General features: G+C 40.2%; 1 protein-coding gene across 3 annotated transcripts in view; it reads left to right on the top strand.

Moving 5' to 3' along the window:
- LEO1 (LEO1 homolog, Paf1/RNA polymerase II complex component) overlaps positions 1-22,253 on the top strand; it is a 53,001-nt gene that overhangs the window by 4,885 nt on the left and 25,863 nt on the right. For 2 of the 3 annotated variants that reach the window (XM_023732483.1, XM_023732484.1), the window contains exons 2-6: positions 5,193-5,948; positions 8,369-8,482; positions 19,900-19,994; positions 20,598-20,743; positions 21,530-21,614. In XM_023732483.1, the coding sequence (XP_023588251.1) occupies positions 5,193-5,948; positions 8,369-8,482; positions 19,900-19,994; positions 20,598-20,743; positions 21,530-21,614 (1,196 nt within the window). The remainder of the gene's footprint in view (positions 1-5,192; positions 5,949-8,368; positions 8,483-19,899; positions 19,995-20,597; positions 20,744-21,529; positions 21,615-22,253) is intronic. The other variant, XM_004377670.2, reaches the window with a different exon arrangement.

Below are 22,253 nucleotides of genomic sequence, written 5' to 3'. Positions count from 1 at the left end.
CTCTTTAACATCATCATTTCTTCCATTTGCTTTAGCTACTTGATGTTCAAGAGCAAGTTTCAGTCTCTTCTGACATCCATTTTGGTCTTTTCTTTCTTTCTTGTCTTTTTAATGACCTTTTGCTTTCTTCATGTATGATGTCCTTGATGTCATTCCACAACTTGTCTGGTGTTCGGTCATTAGTGTTCAATGCATCAAATCTGTTCTTGAGATGATCTCTAAAGTCTGGTGAGATATACTCGGTTGTACTTTGGCTCTCAGGGACTTGTTCTAATTTTCTTAAACTTCACCTTCAACTTGCGTATCAGCAATTGATGATCTATTCCACAGTCAGCCCCTGGCCTTGTTTGACTGATGATACTGAGCTTTTCCATTGTCTGTTTCCCCAAATGTAGTTGATTTGATTCCTATGTATTCCATCTGGCAAAGTCTACATGTGTAGTTGCCATTTATGTTGTTGAATTTGCAATGAAGAAGTTGTTAGCCTTGCAGAATTCTATCATGTAGTATCTGCCATCATTTCTGTCACCAAGACCATATTTTCCAACTACTGATTCTTCTTCTTTGTTTCCAACTTTCGCATTCCAGTCGCCAGTAATTATCAATGCATCTTGATTGCATGTATGATCAATTTCAGACTGCAGAAGTTGGTAAAAGTCTTTAATTTCTTCATCTTTGGCCTTAGTGGTTGGTGTGTACATTTGAATAATAGTTGTATTAACTGGTCATCCTTGTAGTCGTATAGATATCATCCTATTACTGACAGCATTGTACTTCAGGATGGATCTTGAAATACTCTTTTTGATGGTAAATGCAACACCATTCCTCTTCAGTTTGTCATTCCTGGCATAGTAGACTATATGATTGTCCGATTCAAAATGGCCAATACCAGTCCATTTCAGCTCACTAACTCATAGGATATTAATGTTGATGCATTCCATTTCATTTTTTGATGACTTCAAATTTTCTGAGATTTATACTTCGTACATTCCACGTTCCTATTATTGATGGATGCTTGCAGCTGTTTCTTGTCACTTTGAGTCATGCCACATCAGCAAATGAAGGTCCCGAAAGCTTGACTCCATCCATGTCATTAAGGCCGACTGTACTTTGAGGAGGCAGCTCTTTCCCAGTCATCTTTTGAGTACCTTTCAACCTGAGGGGCTCATCTTTTGGCACTATCAGACAGTGTTCCGCTGCTATTCATAAGGTTTTCATCAGCTAATTTTTTTCAGAAGCAGACCACCAGGTGCTTCTTCCTAGTATGTCTTAGTCTGGAAGCTCAGGTAAAACCAGTCCACCGTGGATTACCCTGCCAGTATTTGAATACCAGTGGCATAGCTTCCAGCATCACAGCAATACGCAAGCCATCACAGTACGACAAACAAAATGTAGACCCATTTATTACTAAGTCGTGACGTGATATGAACCTCTACTGGGTACTTACATATGTAAAGTTGAATTTCCTATTCATTTCCATTATAATTAGACCACATCACTTTACTTTGCCTTTGAACTTAATGAACTTTACAGGATTGTATTAGTCAGCTTAATACCATAATAAACAACCTCCATATGTCAGTGGCTTACAACAATTCTTCTATCTCACATTATATAAGGACTGAGGGTGGACTGTGTATTTGCTCCATGTTTTTTCTCATTCTGGGATCCAGGCTAAAGAAGTAGCTGCTATCTAGGACAATTAATCTTGCAGCAGAGGGAAGAAGGGTAAGAGCCCAAGCTGAACCATGCAATTGCTTTTAAAGCTTCTGATCAGGTATAGCATGCATCTTGACCACTCACATTCCATTGGCCAGAGCAGGTCACATAGTCAAGCATGTCATTGAGGTTGGGAAATGCCTAGAAACTGAGAGTCTCGTATAGACGTGGGGTTATATAACCCTTTTATAGGGAAGAGAGGAAAGGGTTGTGAACAAGAATATAGCCTACCATGGAAATTAATAGTGTTCATAAAGTATCTTGAAAATAAGCACAAACACTGTAGGCATACCTTGGGTTGAACTAACAAAATCTGATGTGCTTTTCCTGAAAGTTACTGTTGGTCCTGATGGTAGTATGGATGTGACAGTAGCATATTTTCATTATCTCTTTGGACTCTGAGAGTTATGGAAAATAACTAGTTCACTGATTCTTTCTTCTGCTTGCTTAAAGCTACTATTGAATCCCTCTAGTGAATTTTTCATTTCAGCTTCCTGACAACAGCAATAACATTATACTTGTCAGCTCCAGAATTTCTATTTTGTTTCTTTTTTAAATTTTCTTTACTGATATTCTCTATTTAGTAAGACATTATTTTCATGATTTTTTTTTTTTTTTTTTATTTTTTTGTCTGAAGTTTTCTTTAGTTCTTTGAACATATTTAAAATAGCTGATTAAAGTCTTTGTTTAATGAGTCCAATATCTGGGCTGCTGCTTTTTTAAATTTTTATAATTTATTTATTTTGTTGTTGTTGAGAATTTACACAGCAAAACATATACCAGTTCAACAGTTTATACATGTACCCTTCAGTGACATTGATTACATTCTTTGAGTTGTGCAGCCATTCTCACCTTCTAAGTTGTTCCTCTCTCATTAGCATAAATTCACTGCCCCCTAAGGTTCCTACCAGTCTTTCAAGTTACTGTTGTCAATTTGATCCCATATAGATAGTTTTTAAAAGAGCATAATGCTCAAGGCAGGCATTCTTTACTAGTTAAGCTAAGCTATTGTTTGGTTTTAAGAAGATTTCAGGGGTTATTTTTGGTTTAAGGTTTAAAGATTATCTCAGGACAATAGTTTCAGGGGTTCATCCAACCTTCATGGCTCCAGGAAGTCTGGAGTCCATGAGAATTTGAAGTTCTCTTCTGCGTTTCCCCCTTTTGATCAGGGGGAATACCACAAGTGGATGGCTTTAACAAAAAGAAGTTTATTCTCTCACAGTCCAGTAGGCTACAAGTCCAAATTCAGGGTGTCAGCTCCAAGGGAATGCTTTCTTTGTCGGCTCTGGAGGAAGGTCCATGGAATCTTTGATCAGAATGTTCAGTAATGGTAGCAAGGCAACATCCAATTTTTCTGGTCTCATGGCAAAAGAGGCGGTTGTTCATGGAGGCAGTTAGCCACACATTTCATATCCTTCTTGTATTCTAATGCTCCTTCTTCCTGTGTTGCTCCAGGCGAAGAGAGACCAATTGTTGTGCCTTGCATGGCCGCTTGCAGACTTTTAAGACCTTAGCCACTGCATAACGAACTAGGAAGTAGAACAATATCTGGGCTTTTTCAGGACCAATTTCTATTAACTGCCTTTTTTCCTGTGTCTGGGCCACACTTTCTTGTTTCTTTGTATGTTTTATAATTTTTTTGTTGAAAACTAGACACTTTGAAAAATATTATAATGTAATAACTGTGGAAATCAGTTTCTCCTTCCTCCCCAAGATTTCTTGCTGCTTGTTGGTTGTTGTTGCTTGTTTAGTGACTTTTTTTAAACTAATATTGTAAAATCTAAATTTTTTTGTCGTGTGGCCACTGATATCTCAGTTCTTTTAGCTTTGTAGTAGTCAACTAGGAAGTCAACTAGTAATTAGACAGAAATTTCCTTAAATGCCTATCAGATCTCGCAGTCATTACAGATTGAAGGAGTCTTGGTGGCACAGTGGTTGAACGCTTGGCTGCTAACTGTGAAAGGTCAGTGGTTCAAACCCACCAGCCACTCCGCAGGAGAAAGATGTGGCAATCTGCTTCCTTAAAGATTACAGCCTTGGATACCCTACAGGGCAGTTCTACTCTGTTCTGTAAGATCTCTATGAGTCGGAATCAACTCGACGACAACTGGTTTGGTATTACAGATTGGCTCCGTGTTTGTGATGGCGCTTGCTTTCAGCACTCAGCCAGACAGTTTACAACCCTGCCTTAGCCTTCGCTTCCTGTTTGTGCAGATCCTGAAGATCAGCCAGAGGTGAGAATGTAGTATGCCTTCTTAGGTCTTTTCTGAGCATGTGCATATCGCTGGGCATGTGTGTGACCTTCTAAAATCCCAGGAATATATGGGAGGTTTTAAAAGCCCTTATTCCCTGTCTTGGTCATCTGGTACTGCTGTGACAAAAATACCACAAGTGGATGGCTTTAACAAAGAGAAGTTTATTCTCTCACAGTCCAGTAGGCTACAAGTCCAAATTCAGGGTGTCAGCTCCAAGGGAATGCTTTCTTTGTCGGCTCTGGAGGAAGGTCCATGTCATCAGTCTTCCTCTGGTCTGGGAGCTTCTCTACTCAGGAACCTCAGGTCCAAAGGACGTGCTCTGCTCCAGGCACTGCTTTCTTGGTGGTATGAGGTTCCCAATTCTCTGCTTGCTTCCCTTTCCTTTTATCTCTTGTAAGATAAAAGGTGTGCAGGCCACACCATAGGGAGACTCCCTTTATGTTGGATCAAGGATGTGACCTTAGTAAGAGTGTTGTACAATCCCATTCTAATCGTCTTTAACATTAAATTACAATCACAAAATGGAGGACAACCACACAATACTGGGAATCATGGCCCAGCCAAATTGATACACACATTTTTGGGGGGACATAATTCAATCCATGACATTCCCCAAGCACCTCATTCCCCGGCCTTTCCTCTAAAACTTTTTGGTTAGTCTGTTGTTGCTCCAAATGCTGTTTGTTTTCCCTGCAACCAATACATTTGTCTGTAGACATTTTTGACAAATGCCCCCAAGTAGCTGCCTCAGCACTGGGAGAGTTCCAAGTTAGGTGGGATAAAGGTAAGCCCTTTAAACTGGTCCTCCAGGGAGCCACCTGGCAGGTCAAAACAAATAATCACAATCCTTTTTTGAATAAGGTGTAATAATCACAGTCCTTTGTGAAAGAAGGTATACTGAGAATATGGGCTGTTATCTTCACGGTACCACTGAACTAGAGACAGGGGATGGGACCAGGGTAAGTTAAAACACCACAAAGCTGTCTTTTCTTACAGAGATTCAGCTTTTTTTTAATTTTCAGTTAAGTATTTCCCTGGTTGCTGCAACTTGTGGTCAGTTTCTAGAGTACTGAGAAAGTTGGTGCTAACAGTTTTTGCCAGGTTTTTTTTGTTGTTGTTGCTTTTATGTTGGGATGGACTTTTGGAGTTTCTTACCCCACCTTTTTTGCAAACATCACTTATCGTTACATGAATTTGAGTGTAAATTTTCTCTCATAGATTCTGATTCTGGATCTGACTCAGATTCTGATCAAGAGAATGCTGCTTCTGGCAGTAATGCCTCTGGAAGTGAAAGCGATCAAGATGAAAGAGGTGATTCAGGAAAGCCAAGTAATAAGGAACTGTTTGGAGATGACAGTGAGGATGAGGGAGCTTCTCATCATAGTGGGAGTGATAATCACTCGGAAAGATCTGACAATAGATCAGAAGCTTCTGAGCATTCTGACCCTGAAGACAATGACCCTTCAGATGTAGATCAGCACAGTGGATCAGAAGCCCATAATGATGGTGAAGATGAAGGTCATAGGTCATATGGAGGGAGCCATCAGTCAGAAGCAGAAGGTTCTGAAAAAGCACAGTCAGATGATGAAAAATGGGGCAGAGAAGATAAAAGTGATCAGTCAGATGATGAAAAGATACATAATTCTGATGATGAGGAGAGGGCACAAGGGTCTGATGAAGACAAGCTGCAGAATTCTGATGAGGATGAGGAGAAAATGCAGAACACAGATGATGAGGAGCGGCCTCAGCTCTCAGATGATGATAGACAACAGCTGTCTGAGGAGGAGAAGGCTAATTCTGATGATGAACAGCCAGCAGCTTCTGATAATGATGATGAGAAACAGAATTCTGATGATGAAGAACGGCCACAGATATCTGATGAGGAGAAACAAAATTCTGACGATGAAAGACCACAGGCCTCCGATGAAGAACGCAGGCATTCAGATGATGAAGAGGAACAGGACCATAAATCAGGTAATACATTTATGAGCACTTAAATTGTTTTTAGTAGAAGCAATCAGATACAGCAGCAGCCCATTTATTTTCTTCTATTGTTTTTTCACTTCCATCTTTATTATCCTATGGGTTTTTTTTTTTTTTGTTATTGTAGTTTAAGTGAAAGTTTACATTTCAAGTTAGTCTCTTATGCAGAAATGTATACGTACATTGTTATGTGACCCTAATTGCTCTCCCTATACTGTGACAGCACATTCCTCCTTTCTACCCCCGATTTCCCATGTCTGTTCAACCAGCTCCTGACACTCTCTGCCTTCTAATCTCACTCTGGACAGAAGCTGCCCGTTTAGACTCATGTATCCACTTGCGCTAAGAAGCACACTCTTCACGAGTATCATTTTATGTCCCACAGTCTAGTCCAACCTTTGTCTGAAGAGTTGGCCTCAGGAATGGTTTTAGTGCAGGGTTGACAGAGAGTCCGGGGACCATGCTTTCTGGGCTTCCTCCAGTCTCAGTTAGACCATTAAGTCTGCTACGGGTTTTTTTTCTCTTCTGTCCTCCATTTTAAGCTTTTCTAATTCTATACGTTTTTCTTTTCGATTTTTCTAATCCATTTATTCCTTCTGTCTCGTCCCGTTCCGCATGTTAATGCTAGATCAGGAAAATTTTTTTTAAAGAGGCTAGTCTTAGAGAGATGTATTGTGCTAGAGTACCTTGACAATAGAGTTGTTTCCATTTCCTCGGGTAACTGGTTGAAGAGCATGCCTCAGCTGAGAATATATTTGTCTAAGGGGAAAAAAAAGCAATACCATTGAACTGTCCCTATAGGTTGTACTGAAGTGTGGGCAGCTTGCTTTAGCTCAGCCTTTTGGGACCCAACATTTGATCATCCAGAGGTGATCAGTCTCTGAGGAGTTTACTCAGCTAATCAAATTCATAAGAAATGATTGTATAAAAATTTAATTGCAAAATTGTTTGTTTCAAGAGGATCAGTTATTTCTCTCTTATCATTGTATTCTTTCTCCAGGAACAAACCTATAGTGGATGCTGAATTAATAATCAGGAAGTTGCTTGGGGAGCATAAAATCCAGAAAATATGAGGACAGCTGCATGATCTCAATGGCCAGTGTTATTGAGCTATGATAGCTTGACACATGCACCCTAAACCTAGGGAGAAGTTTTTGGGTCAGGGCACTCATTCCTTAAAGACTGTAGGAAACACACAGCTAAATTTTGGCTTTCTGGACCTCCCTTTTATAATAGCTGTTGAGAGTATTCTGATCAAGTTAATATGTTCTTCATATGGAGTATGATAAAATTTAGATATCACATTTCTTCATATTATATAATAACCATCTTGATTAGGTTGGAAGTCTTCCTAAAGTAATATCTGGATTGCTTTATTTCTTTAGGTGACTGATTATATTAAATTTTTATCGTGTCTTCTTAGAGAGTTTAAATAGGAGGGAATCTTTTTCACTGTAACACATACTCGCAGGATGTCATTCAAGACCACATTCTAGCAGTATTAGGAGGGAGGTCAGAATTTTTCCAGAGGTAGATACAGGTCTGTGTAGAATATGGGACCACAGTAAGTATCCAGTCACTATTTCAGAGTTGGGTTGTTTGTACTGTTGTCAGAATCTTTAATACTCGTATACTACTTCCCAAATACTAGCTGGTTAACATAAGACTAGGGTCACAGGAGAGAATCTTGTAACTGGTCACCCCGCTTAACTTTTCCTAGTTCTATAGCAGTTCAGTTGAATTTCTTGAAGTTTTTAGGTAGATAGTTGTACCAACCAGAAATTATGATATAATTTTTTCTTCTTTCCAATATTTTTACCTCGTATTTCTTTTTATTCTATGAGACTTATATAGATTTGATCATATGTTTCAGGACTACTTCTCTCATTTCTACTAAGTTTTTCTGCTTATGGAAACCAATGTTGCTTTTTAAATTTTTCTATTTTTTAAATAAACATACAGTAAACTTGATTGTGTGTGTATACAGTTCTGTTAATTTTAACACATGTATAGATTTGTGTAACCACCACCACAGTCAGGGTACAGAACAGTTCTGTCAGACCAAAAAACTCCCTCATGCTATTCTTTGTAGTCACATCCTTCGCCCACCTCTCAACCTTGGCAACCACTGATCTGTTCTACCACTACGGTTTTGTCTTTTTGAGAATGTCATAAATGGAATCATACAGTATGTAACTTTTTGAGATTGGTTTATTTCACTTAGCATAAAGTATTTGAGATTCATTCAAATTGTTAAGTGTATTAGTAGTTCATTCATATTTATTGCTGAGTAGTATTCCATTATATGGATGTACCACGGCTTGTTTACACCCTATGTTACTTTTAAAACACTAACTTCAAAACTGTGATGTGACTGTGATCATGCAGAACTTCTAATTCTACTCATATAGAATCTGCAAGAGGCAGTGATAGTGAAGATGAAGTTTTACGAATGAAACGCAAGAACGCAATTGCATCTGACTCAGAAGCAGAGAGTGACACTGAGATGCCAAAAGGTACTCCTGGTATGTTTTTGCGTGTGTGTTTTCGGTGAAAGTTTATACAGAAAATTAGATTCCCATTTGATAATTTCTATACAAATTGTTCAGAAACCCTGGTGGCGTAGTGGTTAAGAGCTGTAGCTGTTAAGAATTATCTTAGGTGAAGGGAAGGACAGCACACACTACAGGGAAGTCAGCACAACTGGACTAAACCAAAGCTAAGAAGTTTCCTGAGTACAGTCAGACACTTTGAGGGACAGAGTAGCAGGGGTAGGGGTCTGGGGACCATGCTTTCAGGGGACATCTAGGTCAACTGGCATAACAAAGCTTATTAAGAAAATGTTCTGCATCCTACTTTGGTGAGTGGCATCTGAGGTCTTAAAAGCTTGCAAGTGGCCATCTAAGATGCATCAGGTGGTCCCAACCACCCGGAGTAAAGGAGAATGAAGAACCCCAAAGACACGAGGAAAGTATTAGTCCAAGAGACAGAAAGGGCCACATAGCAGAGATTTCATCAGCCTGAGACCAGAAGAACCAGGTGGTCCCCGGCTACCACAATGACCGCCCTGACAGGGAACACAACAGAGAGTCCCAGATGGAGCAGGAGAAAGGTGGGATGCAGAACTCAAATTCTAGTAAAAAGACCAGACTTAATGATCTGTCTGAGACTGGAAGAACCCTGAAAAGCATGGCCCCCGGATTCTCTATCAGCCCAGAACTAAAACAATTTACGAGGCCAGCTCTTTAGACAGGGATTGGACTGAACCGTGGGACATAAAGTGTGCCTCTTAGCTCAAGTAGATGCAAGAGACTAAATGGGCAGCTTCTGTCTGGAGGTGAGATGGGAAGGCAGAGAGGGTTAGGAGCTGGTTGAATGGACATGGGGAATCGGGTGGAAAGGAGGAGTGTGCTGTCACAGTATGGGGAGAGCAATTAGAGTCACATAACAATGTATGTATAAATTTTTCTATAGGAAAAAATAAAAAAAATAAAAAAAAAGAGCTACAGCTGCTAAACAAAAGATTGGCAGTTCGAATCCACCAGATGCTCCTTGGAAACCTTATGGGGCAGTTCTACTCTGTCCTGTAGGGTCGCTATGAGTTGGAATTGACACGATGGCAACAGGTTTGGGTTTTTTTTTGGTGTACAAATTGTTCAGCAATATTAGTTAGTTTTTCACAATGTGTCAACATCCTCTTTAACTGCATTCTGTTTGCTCCCTCTCCAGTACTCTAGTTTCCCTGCCCCCTTATCCTCTCATCTTTGCTTTAGAGTAATCATTGATCTTTTGGTCTCGTATAGTTGGTTTTTTAATGGAGCACCCTACTCACAGGTAATATCCTTTATTTTGTGTATCAGTCTGTTATTTTGCTAAACCGTAACCTCGGGATAATTTTGGTTCAAGGTTTAAAGAGTATTTCAGGGTGATAGTCTCAGGAAGTCCTCTAGTCTCAACTGGTCCAGTAAGTCTAGAGTTTTTAAGAATTTGAGTTCTCTTCTGTGTTTTTCTCTTGTTCTATTATTTCTGTTAAAGATAGCTGATTACAAACCTAACTCCTATTCATGGTAGAAAATTTGAAAAATGAAGAAAAGCACAAAAAAGAAAAGAAAAATTACCTCAAATTCTACCATCTGCCAGTAACCTGAGTTAACATGTTGGTACACATGTACACACATGCACACATATATTTCCAATCCTCTTTCTGCACTTAACTGTAGTGCATTCCTAACCCTGGGTGCTTACCCCGAATGCAAGACCCACAGAAAAGAGCGTGGATACCCTCAGTGTATACAGAAAAGTTGGGCAGTAAAGCTGCTTGTGCTTAATCAGGAACTTGTGGCAGTTTATTAAGTTCTTAACAGGTTAATGTCAGATGAAGAACACAATTCCTAGAGCTGTGCATTAGATGCAGAATTAACAAAAAAAAAACAACTAGCGTTACATTTATTTGTTGTAAGGATGAAGGGAGATCTATCTTCTACGTGTCTGTATATGGCTATGTTTGCAAATATCAAATCACTAGATAATAAAAGTGTTAGTATAAAAGTTACAGCAAAGATAATTTTGGTAGTTTGATTATACACAGCATTATTATGCTGAATGGTAATTAGGTATTGAGTTATCTAATTCTGAAATTTTATTGTTAATCTTCTGGATTTCTGTTTACTGTCTCTCTATGGATTCTTGAAGCCTGTTAAATTTGTCATTATGCTCTTCTATAGTTGTCTTAAGTTCCTCTATTGCTCTGTCTGTGTGTTCCTTGGCTTGTTCTGCATTTTGCATAATCTCTTTCCCGATCTCTTGAAGAATTTTGTATGTTAATCTTTTGTATTCTACCTCCAGTAATTCCAAGAAGTTCTCTTCCTGGGGAAGATTACTTGAGTCTTTGTTTTGGGAGCTTGCTGAAGCCATCATGGTCTGCCTCTTTATGTGATTTGATATTGACTGTTGTCTCCAAGCCATCAATAAGTTATTATATTTATTTATTTTATGTTTGCTTACTGTGTCCTAGCTTCTTGTTTTGTTTTGTTTTGATATGCCCAAATAGGCTGCTCATGTGAGCTAGTTTGATTATTGGTGCCTTTGAAGCTCTAACGTCCTGTCTCCAGGTAGTTAGATCTGTTGCTAGGTGTGTGAGCCCAGGAGTCTGTTTACTTCTCTTGTATGGATTCAGCTTGAGTATGGAGTAGGTACAGGTATCTGGCTGCAGTAGTGGGTCATGCACTGAGCAAAGCAGGGGTCTGAGGGCTGCCCCTGAGTGTCTGAGAGGAAAGCATGTCCCTGTTCCCTAGAGTGTGTAGGTGGATGGGTTTTGCAGCCGGACTATGGGCACCCAGTGCTGTTGGCTATAATGACTGGGAGGCACCACTTATTTTTGGACACCTGTTGCAAGTGGCTAGGTGGCATGGGTGGAGCCACCAGTCCTCAGGCTCTTGATGTGGGTAAGGTGAAGACCCTGCTTAACGGGCAGAGTGGTGTCAAATGTCATAAACCCACCACTTCCACCATGTAGCTGAAACAGTTGAAGTTAGGCTCCAGGTATATACCCTGTTGTATTGTGCTAATGAGGCCCTATGCTGTTGAAATGGGCCCACACAGGTCTATGCAGGGGTGAAAGGCATTCAAAATCCGTGGATCCCTTATACCTGTGCCTACCCTGAGTTTCTGGCTTAGGGGAGCTGGCAGATTATTTTTTCCCTGTTTGTTAATTTGTTCTCTCTCCAAGACTGGGAGAATGGCTCAGGGCGTGTGACGGGTCCTATTTCCAGCCGGGGAGATGCGGCAATTGCTAAAGCTGGCCTGGGACCCCGATGCAGAATAGGGAGGAGGCAGGTAAATGGGAGAGAGGGTCTTCCCAAATGGGGTGTTTTTTGATCCGTGCAGTGGGTTAGACGCATATACTTAGCTTTTGCCGATTGAGAGTCGCTTTTCACTGGTTCTGGAGGCTTGAGTAGACTCTCCACCTCTTGGTCTCTCTCTCTCTTTTTTTTTTTTTTTATATTTTATTGTACTTCAGGTGAAGGCTTACAGAACAAATAGTTTCTCATGGAACAGTAGTACACATGTTGTTTTATGACATTGGTTAACAACCCCACAACATATTAACCCTCTAACTTCTCAACTTTTTTTTCTTTTTTGGTGAAAATACACATAGCCAAAGATACACCGTTTCAAAAGTTTGTACATACACAGTTCAGTGACATTGACTACGCTCTTCCAATTGTGCTGTTATTCTCACTTAAGATGAATGCTTACAGAACAAAATAGTTTCTCATTTAACAGGTACTACAAATGTTGCCCTATGACAATGGTTAACAATCTCACAACACATCAACAATATCCTTACTCAACCTTGGGTTCCCTATCACCAGCTTCCTAGTCCCCTTCTGCCTTCTGGCCCTTGTTACTGGACTCCTGTACCTCGTTAGTCTCATTTGGTTTTACGGGGCTTGTCTACTCCCAGGCTGAACAGTGAACCTCGGAGGTAACTTCACCACTGAGCTAAAAGGGTGTCTGGGGGCCATACTCTCGAGGTTTCTCCAGTCTCCTTCAGGCCAGTAAATCTGGTCTTTTTTTTTGTGATTTAGAATTATGCTCTACATCCTTCTCCAGCTCTGTCCAGAACCCTCTGTTGTGATCCTGGTCAGAGCAGTCAGTGGTGGTAGCCGGGCACCATCTAGCTGTACTGGACTCAGTCCGGTGGAGGCCTTGGTAGCTGTGGACAATTAGTCCTTCAGACTAATCTTTTCCTTGTATTCTGTTCTCTTCATTCTCCCTTGCTCCCGAAGGGATGAGACCAGTGGAGTATCTTAGATGGCCTCTCACAGGCTTTTAAGACCCAAGACACTACTCACCAAGGTAGAATGTAGAGCATTGTCTTTATAGGCTGTGTCATGCCAGTTGAGCTAGATGTTCCCCGAGTCTTGGTCTCTCTTGACGTGGAAAACGCATCCCGAATGCCACTGCTCGCCTCACCGTGCACGCCATCTGATCTGGCCTGCAGGGTGCCAATTCCCACAGGTCAGGTCTGGCAACTCCTTGCTGCTTCTGAACCATCTCTCCCTCCCCCTGCTACTCAGACTGATTCCTCAACTTTGCCTTTGATGTTCAGGGCCTCTAGATTGTCATATATAATCAATTTACTTATTTTTTCGGGTCTTTGTTGTAAGAGGGACCACAGGAAGCGTCTGACTACTCTCATCTTGGCCCCGCCTCTGGTAATTAGGTATTAATGTTAATCAGCTTATGTAATTTATCATAAGTAACATCATAATTAAAGTAAGCATTTAAGGGTCATCTAGAGAGGAAAGAAGACAGCTAGACAGGACGGCAAACTCTGTACTTAAAGATATTTGCATCTACTATTATAAGAAGTCAAGAAAAGATTTAAACACAGAGGAAAACATCCTTTGATGGTTATGAGGGAGGGAAGGGAGAGGGGTATTCACTAACTAGGTAGTAGACAAGAATTATCTTAGGTGAAGGGAAGGACAACACACACACAGGGGAAGACAGCACAAATGGACTAAACTAAAAGCCAAGAAGTTTCCTGAATACAGTTAAACACTTTGAGGGACAGAGTAGCAGGGGCAGGGGTCTGGGAACCATGGTTTCAGGGGACATCTAGATAAATTGGCATAACAAAGTTTATTAAGAAAATGTTCTGCATCCCACTTTGGTGAGTGGCGTCTGGGGTCTTAAAAGCTAGCGAGTGGCCATCTAAGATGCATCAATTGGTCGCAGTGCACCTGAAGTAAAGGAGAATGAAGAACACCATAGACACAAGGAAAATATTACCCCAAGAGACAGAAAGGGCCACATAAACCAGAGACTCTATCAGCCTGAGACCAGAAGAATAGATGGTGCCTGGCTACTACCAATGATTGCCCTGACAGGGAACACAACAGAGAGTCTCTGACAGAGCAGGAGAAAAGTGGGGTGCAGAACTCAAATTCTAGTAGAAAGATCAGACTTAATGGTTTGACTGAGACTGGAGGGAGCCAAGAAGACATGGCACTCGAACTTTCTGGTTGGCCCAGAGCTGAAACCATTCCTGAGACCAGCTCTTCAGACAAAGATTAGACTGGATTATGGGACATAAAGTGATACTTGTGAGGAATGTGCTTCTTAGCTCAGGTAGCTATGTGAGACTAAATGGGCAGCTCCTGTCCAGAGGTGAGATGAGAAGGCAAAGAGGGTCAGGAGCTGGTTGAATGGACATGGGAAATCCGGAGTGGAAAGAAGGAGTTTGCGTCACAGTAGAGGGAGAGCAGCTAGGGTCATATAGTAATGTGTGTATAAATTGTTGTATGAGAAACTGACTTGAATTGTAAACTTATAGTTAAAGTACAATTAAAAAAAAAAGATCTTTGGGTTTATAACTAGTAGTTACGTGCGTAGACTTTGGAGTCAAGTAAATGGTCTAGGTTAGAATCTTTGTCTCTCCACTTTCCAACTGTATGATTTTGGTCAAATTAATTACTCTAAACATCAGTTTTCTAATCTATAAAAGGGGGATGTTTTTTAAAGAGGGTTGTAAGAATTAAAGAAGTTATGTTCATTCTTTCATTTTGTTTATAGATACTTACTGAGTATACTGATATATACTAATATTGTTCTAAGCCTTGGGGATGTAGCAATGATCAAAACAGATGAAAACTCCTCCCTGTATAACTTACATTCTGATGGGGTGAGGGTAAGGTAGGGAGACTAGTAACACGATAAGTAAATTAAATATGTGGTATGTTGGTGTAAAAACGGCATGGCCACTGAGCCCTCTGACTTAACAAGGGGGAAAGAGAATCATTATCAGCATCAACTGCCCAAGGCTGATTCCTATGAGGTGGAGGTCAGACATACCTCATCTCACCAGCCTTTTTACTAATTCTGATACCAATCATCCTTCCCATGGCACTCTCCTATGCTAGGTTCAATTATTCGTTGCAGTGGCCACACAGAACTCACAGACCATACTCATGATTATGGGGTTTATTAGGGAAGTAACAGGATACAACTCAAGATCAGGATCAACTTAGAAGTAACAGGAACAACTCAGAATACAGTTCTTAACCAGGACAGTTTTTTCTCACCCTCTGTTGCTGGGCCCTGCTCGGGGCTTTCTGAGTCAAGTGTTAACAACTCTTAGCTCCATGGATTGGGGAGCCTAGCTCTGCCAAGTGCCCGGAGGCACTCCACTGTGGCAGCAAGCTTTCTGCCTGAAGTCACTCAGCTTTCTCACTCCGTGGTCCAGGAAGTAATACAGGAACAAAATGCTAAAATAAATTCACAACTAGAAATCATACAAAAACAGCGATTAGAAATCCAAAAGATAAACAACAAAATTTCAGAAATGGACAGTGTCATAGAAGGGCTGAAGAGCAGGTTTGAAACGATGGAAGATAGGATCATCAAAATTGAAGACAAACACTTGGCTACAACTCAGAGGAAAAATCAGGAAAAAGAACAAAGAATAATGAAGAAACCCTGAGAATTATGTGGGATACAATCAAAAGCAAAAATCTGCTAGTGATCAGAGTTCCACAACAGGAGGAGAAAACAGAAAACACAGAGAGGATCATTGAAGAATTGCTGACAGAAAACTTCCCCAATATCATGAAAGATGAAAAGCTGACCATCCAAGAAGCTCAACGAACCCCATATAGGAGAGACCCCAAAAGAAAATCACCAAGGCATATCATAATCCCACTTGCCAAAACCAAAGACAAAGAATCCTGAAAGCAGCTCGAGAAAAACAAAAAGTCACACACAGAGGAGAAACAATAAGACTAAGCTCGGATTATTCGGCAGAAACCATTCAGTCAAGAAGGCAATGGGATGACATATATAAAACCTTGAAAGAAAAAAACTGCCAGCCAAGAATAATATATCCTTCAAAACTTTTGTTCAAATATCATGGTGAAATTAGGTCTTTTCCAGATAAACAGAAATTAAGGGACTATGTAAAAACCAAACCAAACTTACAAGACTTATTAAAGGGAGTCCTTCGATCTGAGAACAAACATCAGACCACAGGCTGAATCTAGGACACAGGATTGTACTAGCCAGATACCAACCTAGGAAATGAACCCTTAAGGACTACCCAAAACCAAAAGAATTACAACAGGGAACCAGAGAGGTTAGTCCGTAAATGACAACAGCATCAGAACAATAAAAGAGGGAATAAACAGTGTAGGTATAGAACCTTCTAATGGAGAGGAAGGCAAGGCTATAGCAAGTAATAATAGACTGGTTCAAATCTAGGAAGATAAAGGTAAATTTCAAGGTAACCACAAAGAAAGTTAACAAACCTACCCATCAAAATAAAGAAGAAAAACATAAAGTCTCAGTAAAAACAAAACCTACAAAAACAAAAATGAAAAATCCACAGACAAAAGGAACGCAGCACAGGAGAGTAAGAGGAACAAAGAAAACGTCAGCACCACAAATAAAACACTATAAAATGCAATTCCACTCCTAGGAATATATCCTAGAGAAGTAAGAGCTGTCACACGAATAGACATATGCACACCCATATTCATTGCAGCACTGTTCACAATAGCAAAAAGATGCAAACAACCTAGATGCCCATCAATAGACGAATGGATAAACTATGGTACATATACGCAGTGGAGTATTATGCAAAGATAAAGAACAATGATGAATCTGTGAAGCATCTCATAACATGGATGAAACTGGAGGACATTATGCTGAGTGAAAGAAGTCAATCACAAAAGGACAAATATTGTATGAGACCTGTACTGTAAAAACTCATGTAAAAGTTTACACACAAAAAGAAACAATCTTTATTGGTCACAAGGGATGGGAGGGTTGGGGGGAAACTAAACAGACAATAGCCAAGTGGTATCTTTGGTGAAGGGTAAGACAGTACACAATACTGGGGAAGCCAGCACAACTTTTACAAGGAAAGGTCATGGACTCTCCGTAGACACTTCCAAACTCCCTGAGGGACTGAATTGCTGGGTGGAGGGCTGTGGCGGCCATGGTCTCGGGGAACATCTAGCTCAATTGGCATAACACAGTTTATAAAGACAATGTTCTACATTCTACCTTGGTGAGGAGCATCTGGGTCTTAAAAGCCTGTGAGCAGCCATCTGAGGTACTCCACTGGTCTCACCCCTTCGGGAGCAAGGGAGAATGAAGAGAACAGGATACAAGGAAAAGATTAGTCCAAAGGACTAATGGACCACATCTACCACGGCCTCCACCAGCCTGAGTCCAGTAAAGCTAGATGGTACCCAGCTACCACCACTGACTGCTGTCAGCGGGATCACAATAGAGGGTCCTGGACAGAGTTGGAAAAGGATGTAGAACAAAATTCTAACTCACAAAAAAAAGACCAGATTTACTGGCCTGACAGAGACTGGAGGAACCCTGAGAGTATGGCTCCCGGATACCCTTTTCGCTTAGTGGTGAAGTCACTCTCCAAGTTCACTGTTCAGCCGAGGATTGGACAGCCTCATAAAACAAAACAGGACTAATGAGGCACAGGAGTCCATGGACAAGAACTAGAAGGCAGGAGGGGACAGGAAAGCTGGTGATAGGGAACCGAAGGTTGATAAGGGAGTGTTGACATGTCATGGGGTTGTTAACCATTGTCATAGGGCAATATGTGTACCAACTGTTTAATGAGAAAGTATTTGTTCTGCAAACCTTCATCTAAGGTACAAAAGAAAAATTATGTGAGATCAAATTGGCAACAGCAACTCAAAAGGTTTGATGGGAAACCTAGGGGGCAGTAAATTGAAGATAATGGTGATGGAATAATTTGGAAAAGGATAGTGAGAATAGCAGCACAGATGGAAGAATGTAATTGATGTCACTGAATTGTCCATGTAGAAACTTTTGAAATGGTGTAACTTTGACTGTGTATATTTTCACCAACAAAAAGGTCCTCCAAGGTTGAGAAGGGAGAGTGTTGACATGTTGTGGGGTTGTTAACCAATGTCATAAAACAATATGTGTATTGACTGTTCAATGAGGAACTATTTGTTCTGTAAACGTTCATCTAAAGTACAGTAAAAAAAATTTAAAAACAAAAAATGTTTTGACTTGACTAGGCCATGATTCCCAGTATTGTGAGATTGTCCTTCATTTTGTGATCTGATGTAATTATCACCATTTTGTGATGTCTTCTAAATCCTAATCCCTGTGTTAATGAGGCAGGATTAGGTTATGTTAATGAGGAGTAGGTTATGTTTGTTATGTTAACGAAGGATTAAGGTGATACACAGCACCCTTACTCAGGTCACAGCCCTGATCCAGTGTAATAAGGGGAGTTTCCCTGGGGTATGGCCTGCATCACCTTTTATCTTACAATAGATGAAAGGAGAGAGAAACCAGCAGAGAGAGAGAAGGACCTGAGTACCACCAAGAAAGACGAGCTGGGAGCAGAGTGTGTCCATTGAACCCGGGGTCCCAGCTCTGAGAACTCGTAGACACAGGGAAAGATTGATTCCAAGATACATGAAGATTTCCAAGCAAAGCCGGGCCCACAGATTTGGAAAGGAGACAAGGACCTTCCCCAAAAGCCAACAGAGAAAGAAAGCCTTGCCCTAAAACTGGCACCCCGAATTCGGACTTCCAGCCTCCTAAAGTATGAGAGAATAATTCTCTGTTAAAGCTATCCACTTTTGATATTTCTGTTATAGCAGCAGTAGATAACTAAAATGCACTTCGGTTCTGTCTCTTCTTGGTGGTGGGGAGTTCCCTGTCTCACCTCTGGGATGGCTCATTTTAAGCCTAGCAGAATGGCAAAACTGACCAATCCCCTTGTTAGGGTTCCGTACACCTTATTTGCATGGTCCCACTCCCACAAGGGTGCCATGCACCTTATTTACATTATTAGCAAGCTATCCGATCCCCTTGGTGGGCCACAAGCATGTCATATGCATAGTGCTACCCAGTCATTTGGTGGGAATTACAAACACTGTGGCTAGAAGGGCCATATTAAGTAATTCACTGCATCGCAGTCAGATAGTGGTAAGAACTAAGAAGAAAACATCAGAATGTGGGTGAATGGAGTTATAGCTTTGATAATTTTATCACATAGATGAACTTTTCAGTACCCTTCTTCTTTTTCGGTGATCTTGTCCTCCATCCTAGCTTAGTAACTCACTGTTGTCATCTTATCCTAGACCATGTCATTATGTAGCCCTTCTGTAATTTCACTTTCAAGCAGTCTGCTTTCTGACCACCCTCCTCTCTTTCTATTCATTCACTCTAGTAACCCACCTTGGTTTATTCATTTATACGGATTGTGGTTTTGTTGTTTGCGTCTATCTAGCTGAAGCTCTGACCAGAAAGAATCAGCACCTGAGAAGACATGGACTTATAATTTTGAACCTTGGGGCACTTGACACAGAAAATTGGCCTGTGTGGAGTGCTTAAGCCTCAAGTTTGAATATACTATAGGAGGACATTTGGGCTCCTAGGGAATAAAAGAAATGAAAGAGTAAAGATACAGAAAATGAAGGGAGAAAGAAGTGCCTCCTGTGCAGCTTTGCCTTTCACTGTCTTTGCCCCTTTCCCTGTCCACAGAAATTCTACTTAGCCCTTTGAGAGCCAGGCATAGGGTTGTTTTTTGGATGGTTTCCTGGTGCCTGGTCCCAAAACCTTAGGAATGTTTTCAAGTGATCACCTTCGAAGAACCTTGTTGTTGTTAGGTGCCATCAAGTTGGTTCTGACAGCAACTGTATGTACAACAGAATAAAACATTGCCAAGCCCTGCGCCATCCTTACAATCATTGTTATGCTTGAGCCCATTGTTATAGCTACTGTGTCAGTCCATCTCGTTGAGAGTCTTCCTCTTTTTTTGCTGACCCTCTACTTTACCAAGCATAATGTCCTTCTCCAGGGACATCCTATTGAAGAACTTTAGTTATAGAAATTAATACTGTTCATTTTTCCTCCTTCATTGAAGATAATAATGGAACTATGGATCTGTTTGGAGGTGCAGATGATATATCTTCAGGGAGTGATGGGGAAGATAAGCCACCCACTCCAGGACAGCCTGTTGTAAGTAAAATTACTAGTGTGAACTGGACCCCTTATTCAAGGCTGAGTAAAAGTGTCAGAGGCTAAGGGTCTCACTTTTGCCAAGAAGAGGATGTTGACAACTGAATTGTGATATGGAAACACAATGAACACACAACTTTCTTAGTTAATTGTGTAAGGAAGGCTTGATTGTAAGGGAGAGTAGAAGTAACTACCCGGCATGAGGTTGGTGCCAAGCCTTCAAGGGCTAGACTGTGAGTACCTGTGATTGAGAACCATTGACTTAAATGTTTTTTGTTTGTTCATGCCAAGAAATGTGTGCTGTTAATGATCATCTCTGATTTGAATTGCTAGAGTTATTTCACTTTGAACCGTTGTTGAGTTTCACACTTCTGTTGCTAATATTTACAAGATAGATTTTTCACAAAAGAGATTTTCCTGTACTGATGCATCCAAACTGATCTTTTGTGGGTGGGTGGGTAGAGATGAAGGCTGGGGATTGCTTTAGCCCTAAAGTGATGTCTAAATAGGCTTTTGGCCACCTAAGTCATTAAAGTGCAGTAGTTCAGCTAGGCCATTTCTAAGGCCCCACCATGCTCTAAAATTCTATGATTCTTTTACTAGGATGAAAATGGATTGCCTCAGGATCAACAGGAGGAAGAGCCAATTCCTGAGACCAGAATAGAAGTAGAAATACCCAAAGTAAACACTGATTTAGGAAATGACTTGTATTTTGTTAAACTGCCAAACTTTCTGAGTGTAGAGCCCAGGTAAAGGATCAATTAAATTTTTTCTACATGTTAAATAGAAATATATGGAATGTTGATGTTTTTATTTTACATGAATCGACTCATCACAAAAAAATGGAAGGTTTCTCATGTATCTCTGAAAAAATAATTCATGTATCTCTGAAAAAATATCCTGTGGTGGAAAAAGTATGGACTGTTGTAAGGGAGACTTCTAATGTAATTGTTTTTAGCAGTTTGATATGTTCTTATGAATTAACAGACATCATAAGTCTTCAAGGTGTTTTTGACTAGTGAAATCCTGAAAAAGCTGAGATTGAAAGTGAGGGAATTTGGTAGAGAAGCTGCGCATGGCCACGGTAGCAGCCGCTGTGGATCTGGAAAAGCTATTGGTTTTTGGACCATTTATGGTTAGCAGTTAAACAGTGTGGATGGGCATTATTCACTAAGTGACATGCAAGCTCTTGTGTGATTTAAGTTTTTCCTGGCCAAGCAAAATGATGTGGAAAGCTGGAGCATGTGGAGTCTGTTCCTTACGTAATAAGAATAAACAACATTTTGAATATTTAGGCTTGCTTGCACTTTATTTTAAGCAATATGTATTAATACCAAATTTTAAGGAAGAACAGTAATTTGAATACTTGTTGAAGTTGAAATGAAGGTATTTGATTATGATGATTTTTAAATTATGTTATCATTAATGTTATTAGTACTTTAATACATTGGTATGTATTAATAGAGATATTACTCTATAACAGTAATAATATTCCTTAACATATGATTAATAGTTTATGTAAAAACAATTTGCAGACCTTTTGATCCTCAGTATTATGAAGATGAATTTGAAGATGAGGAAATGTTGGATGAGGAAGGTAGAACCAGGTTAAAATTAAAGGTACCATTCCATGCTTTACTCCTTTCTTTTACAAAATAAAACCTAGACTAACTTGAAACTTTGAGCTTTTGAAAATAAATTTTTAGGTTTCCTGTTCTGTCAGCAAATGAATTGCCTACCTTCTCAGAATATTTTTAGGGAAGAAAATATATAGCTTGTTTTTTTTTAAGGTGTCACTTTTCTAACACTTTTCTTGCTGTTGTACTTTTTTTCCTCTAAATGTTACCTAATTGTTGTTGAGAATATACACAGCAAAACATATACCAATTTCAACAGTTTCGATTTGTACAGTTTAGTGACATTGATTACATTCTTTGAGTTGTGCAGCCATTCTCACCCTCCTCTTCTGAGTTGTTCCTCCACTATTAGCATAAACTCACTTTCCCCTAAAGCTCCTATCTTTTGAGTTGCTGTTGTCAATTTGATCCCGTATAGATAGTTCTTGAAAGAGTATAATGCTCAAGGCAGACCTTTTTTTACTAGTTAAGCTAAACTATTGTTCGGTTTTAAGATGACTTTCAGGGGATATTTTTGGTTTAAGGTTTAAAGATTATCTCAGGTCAATAATTTTAGGGGTTCATCCACCCTCCATGGCTCCAGAAAGTCTAGAGTCTATGAGAATTTGAAATTCTGTTCTGC

Source organism: Trichechus manatus, unplaced genomic scaffold (assembly GCF_000243295.1).
Source record: "Trichechus manatus latirostris isolate Lorelei unplaced genomic scaffold, TriManLat1.0 scaffold00052, whole genome shotgun sequence".
NCBI classification, from domain to species: Eukaryota; Metazoa; Chordata; class Mammalia; order Sirenia; family Trichechidae; genus Trichechus; species Trichechus manatus.
Note: the sequence above shows the minus strand (reverse complement) of the source record. Positions and strands in the feature narration are given on the sequence as shown.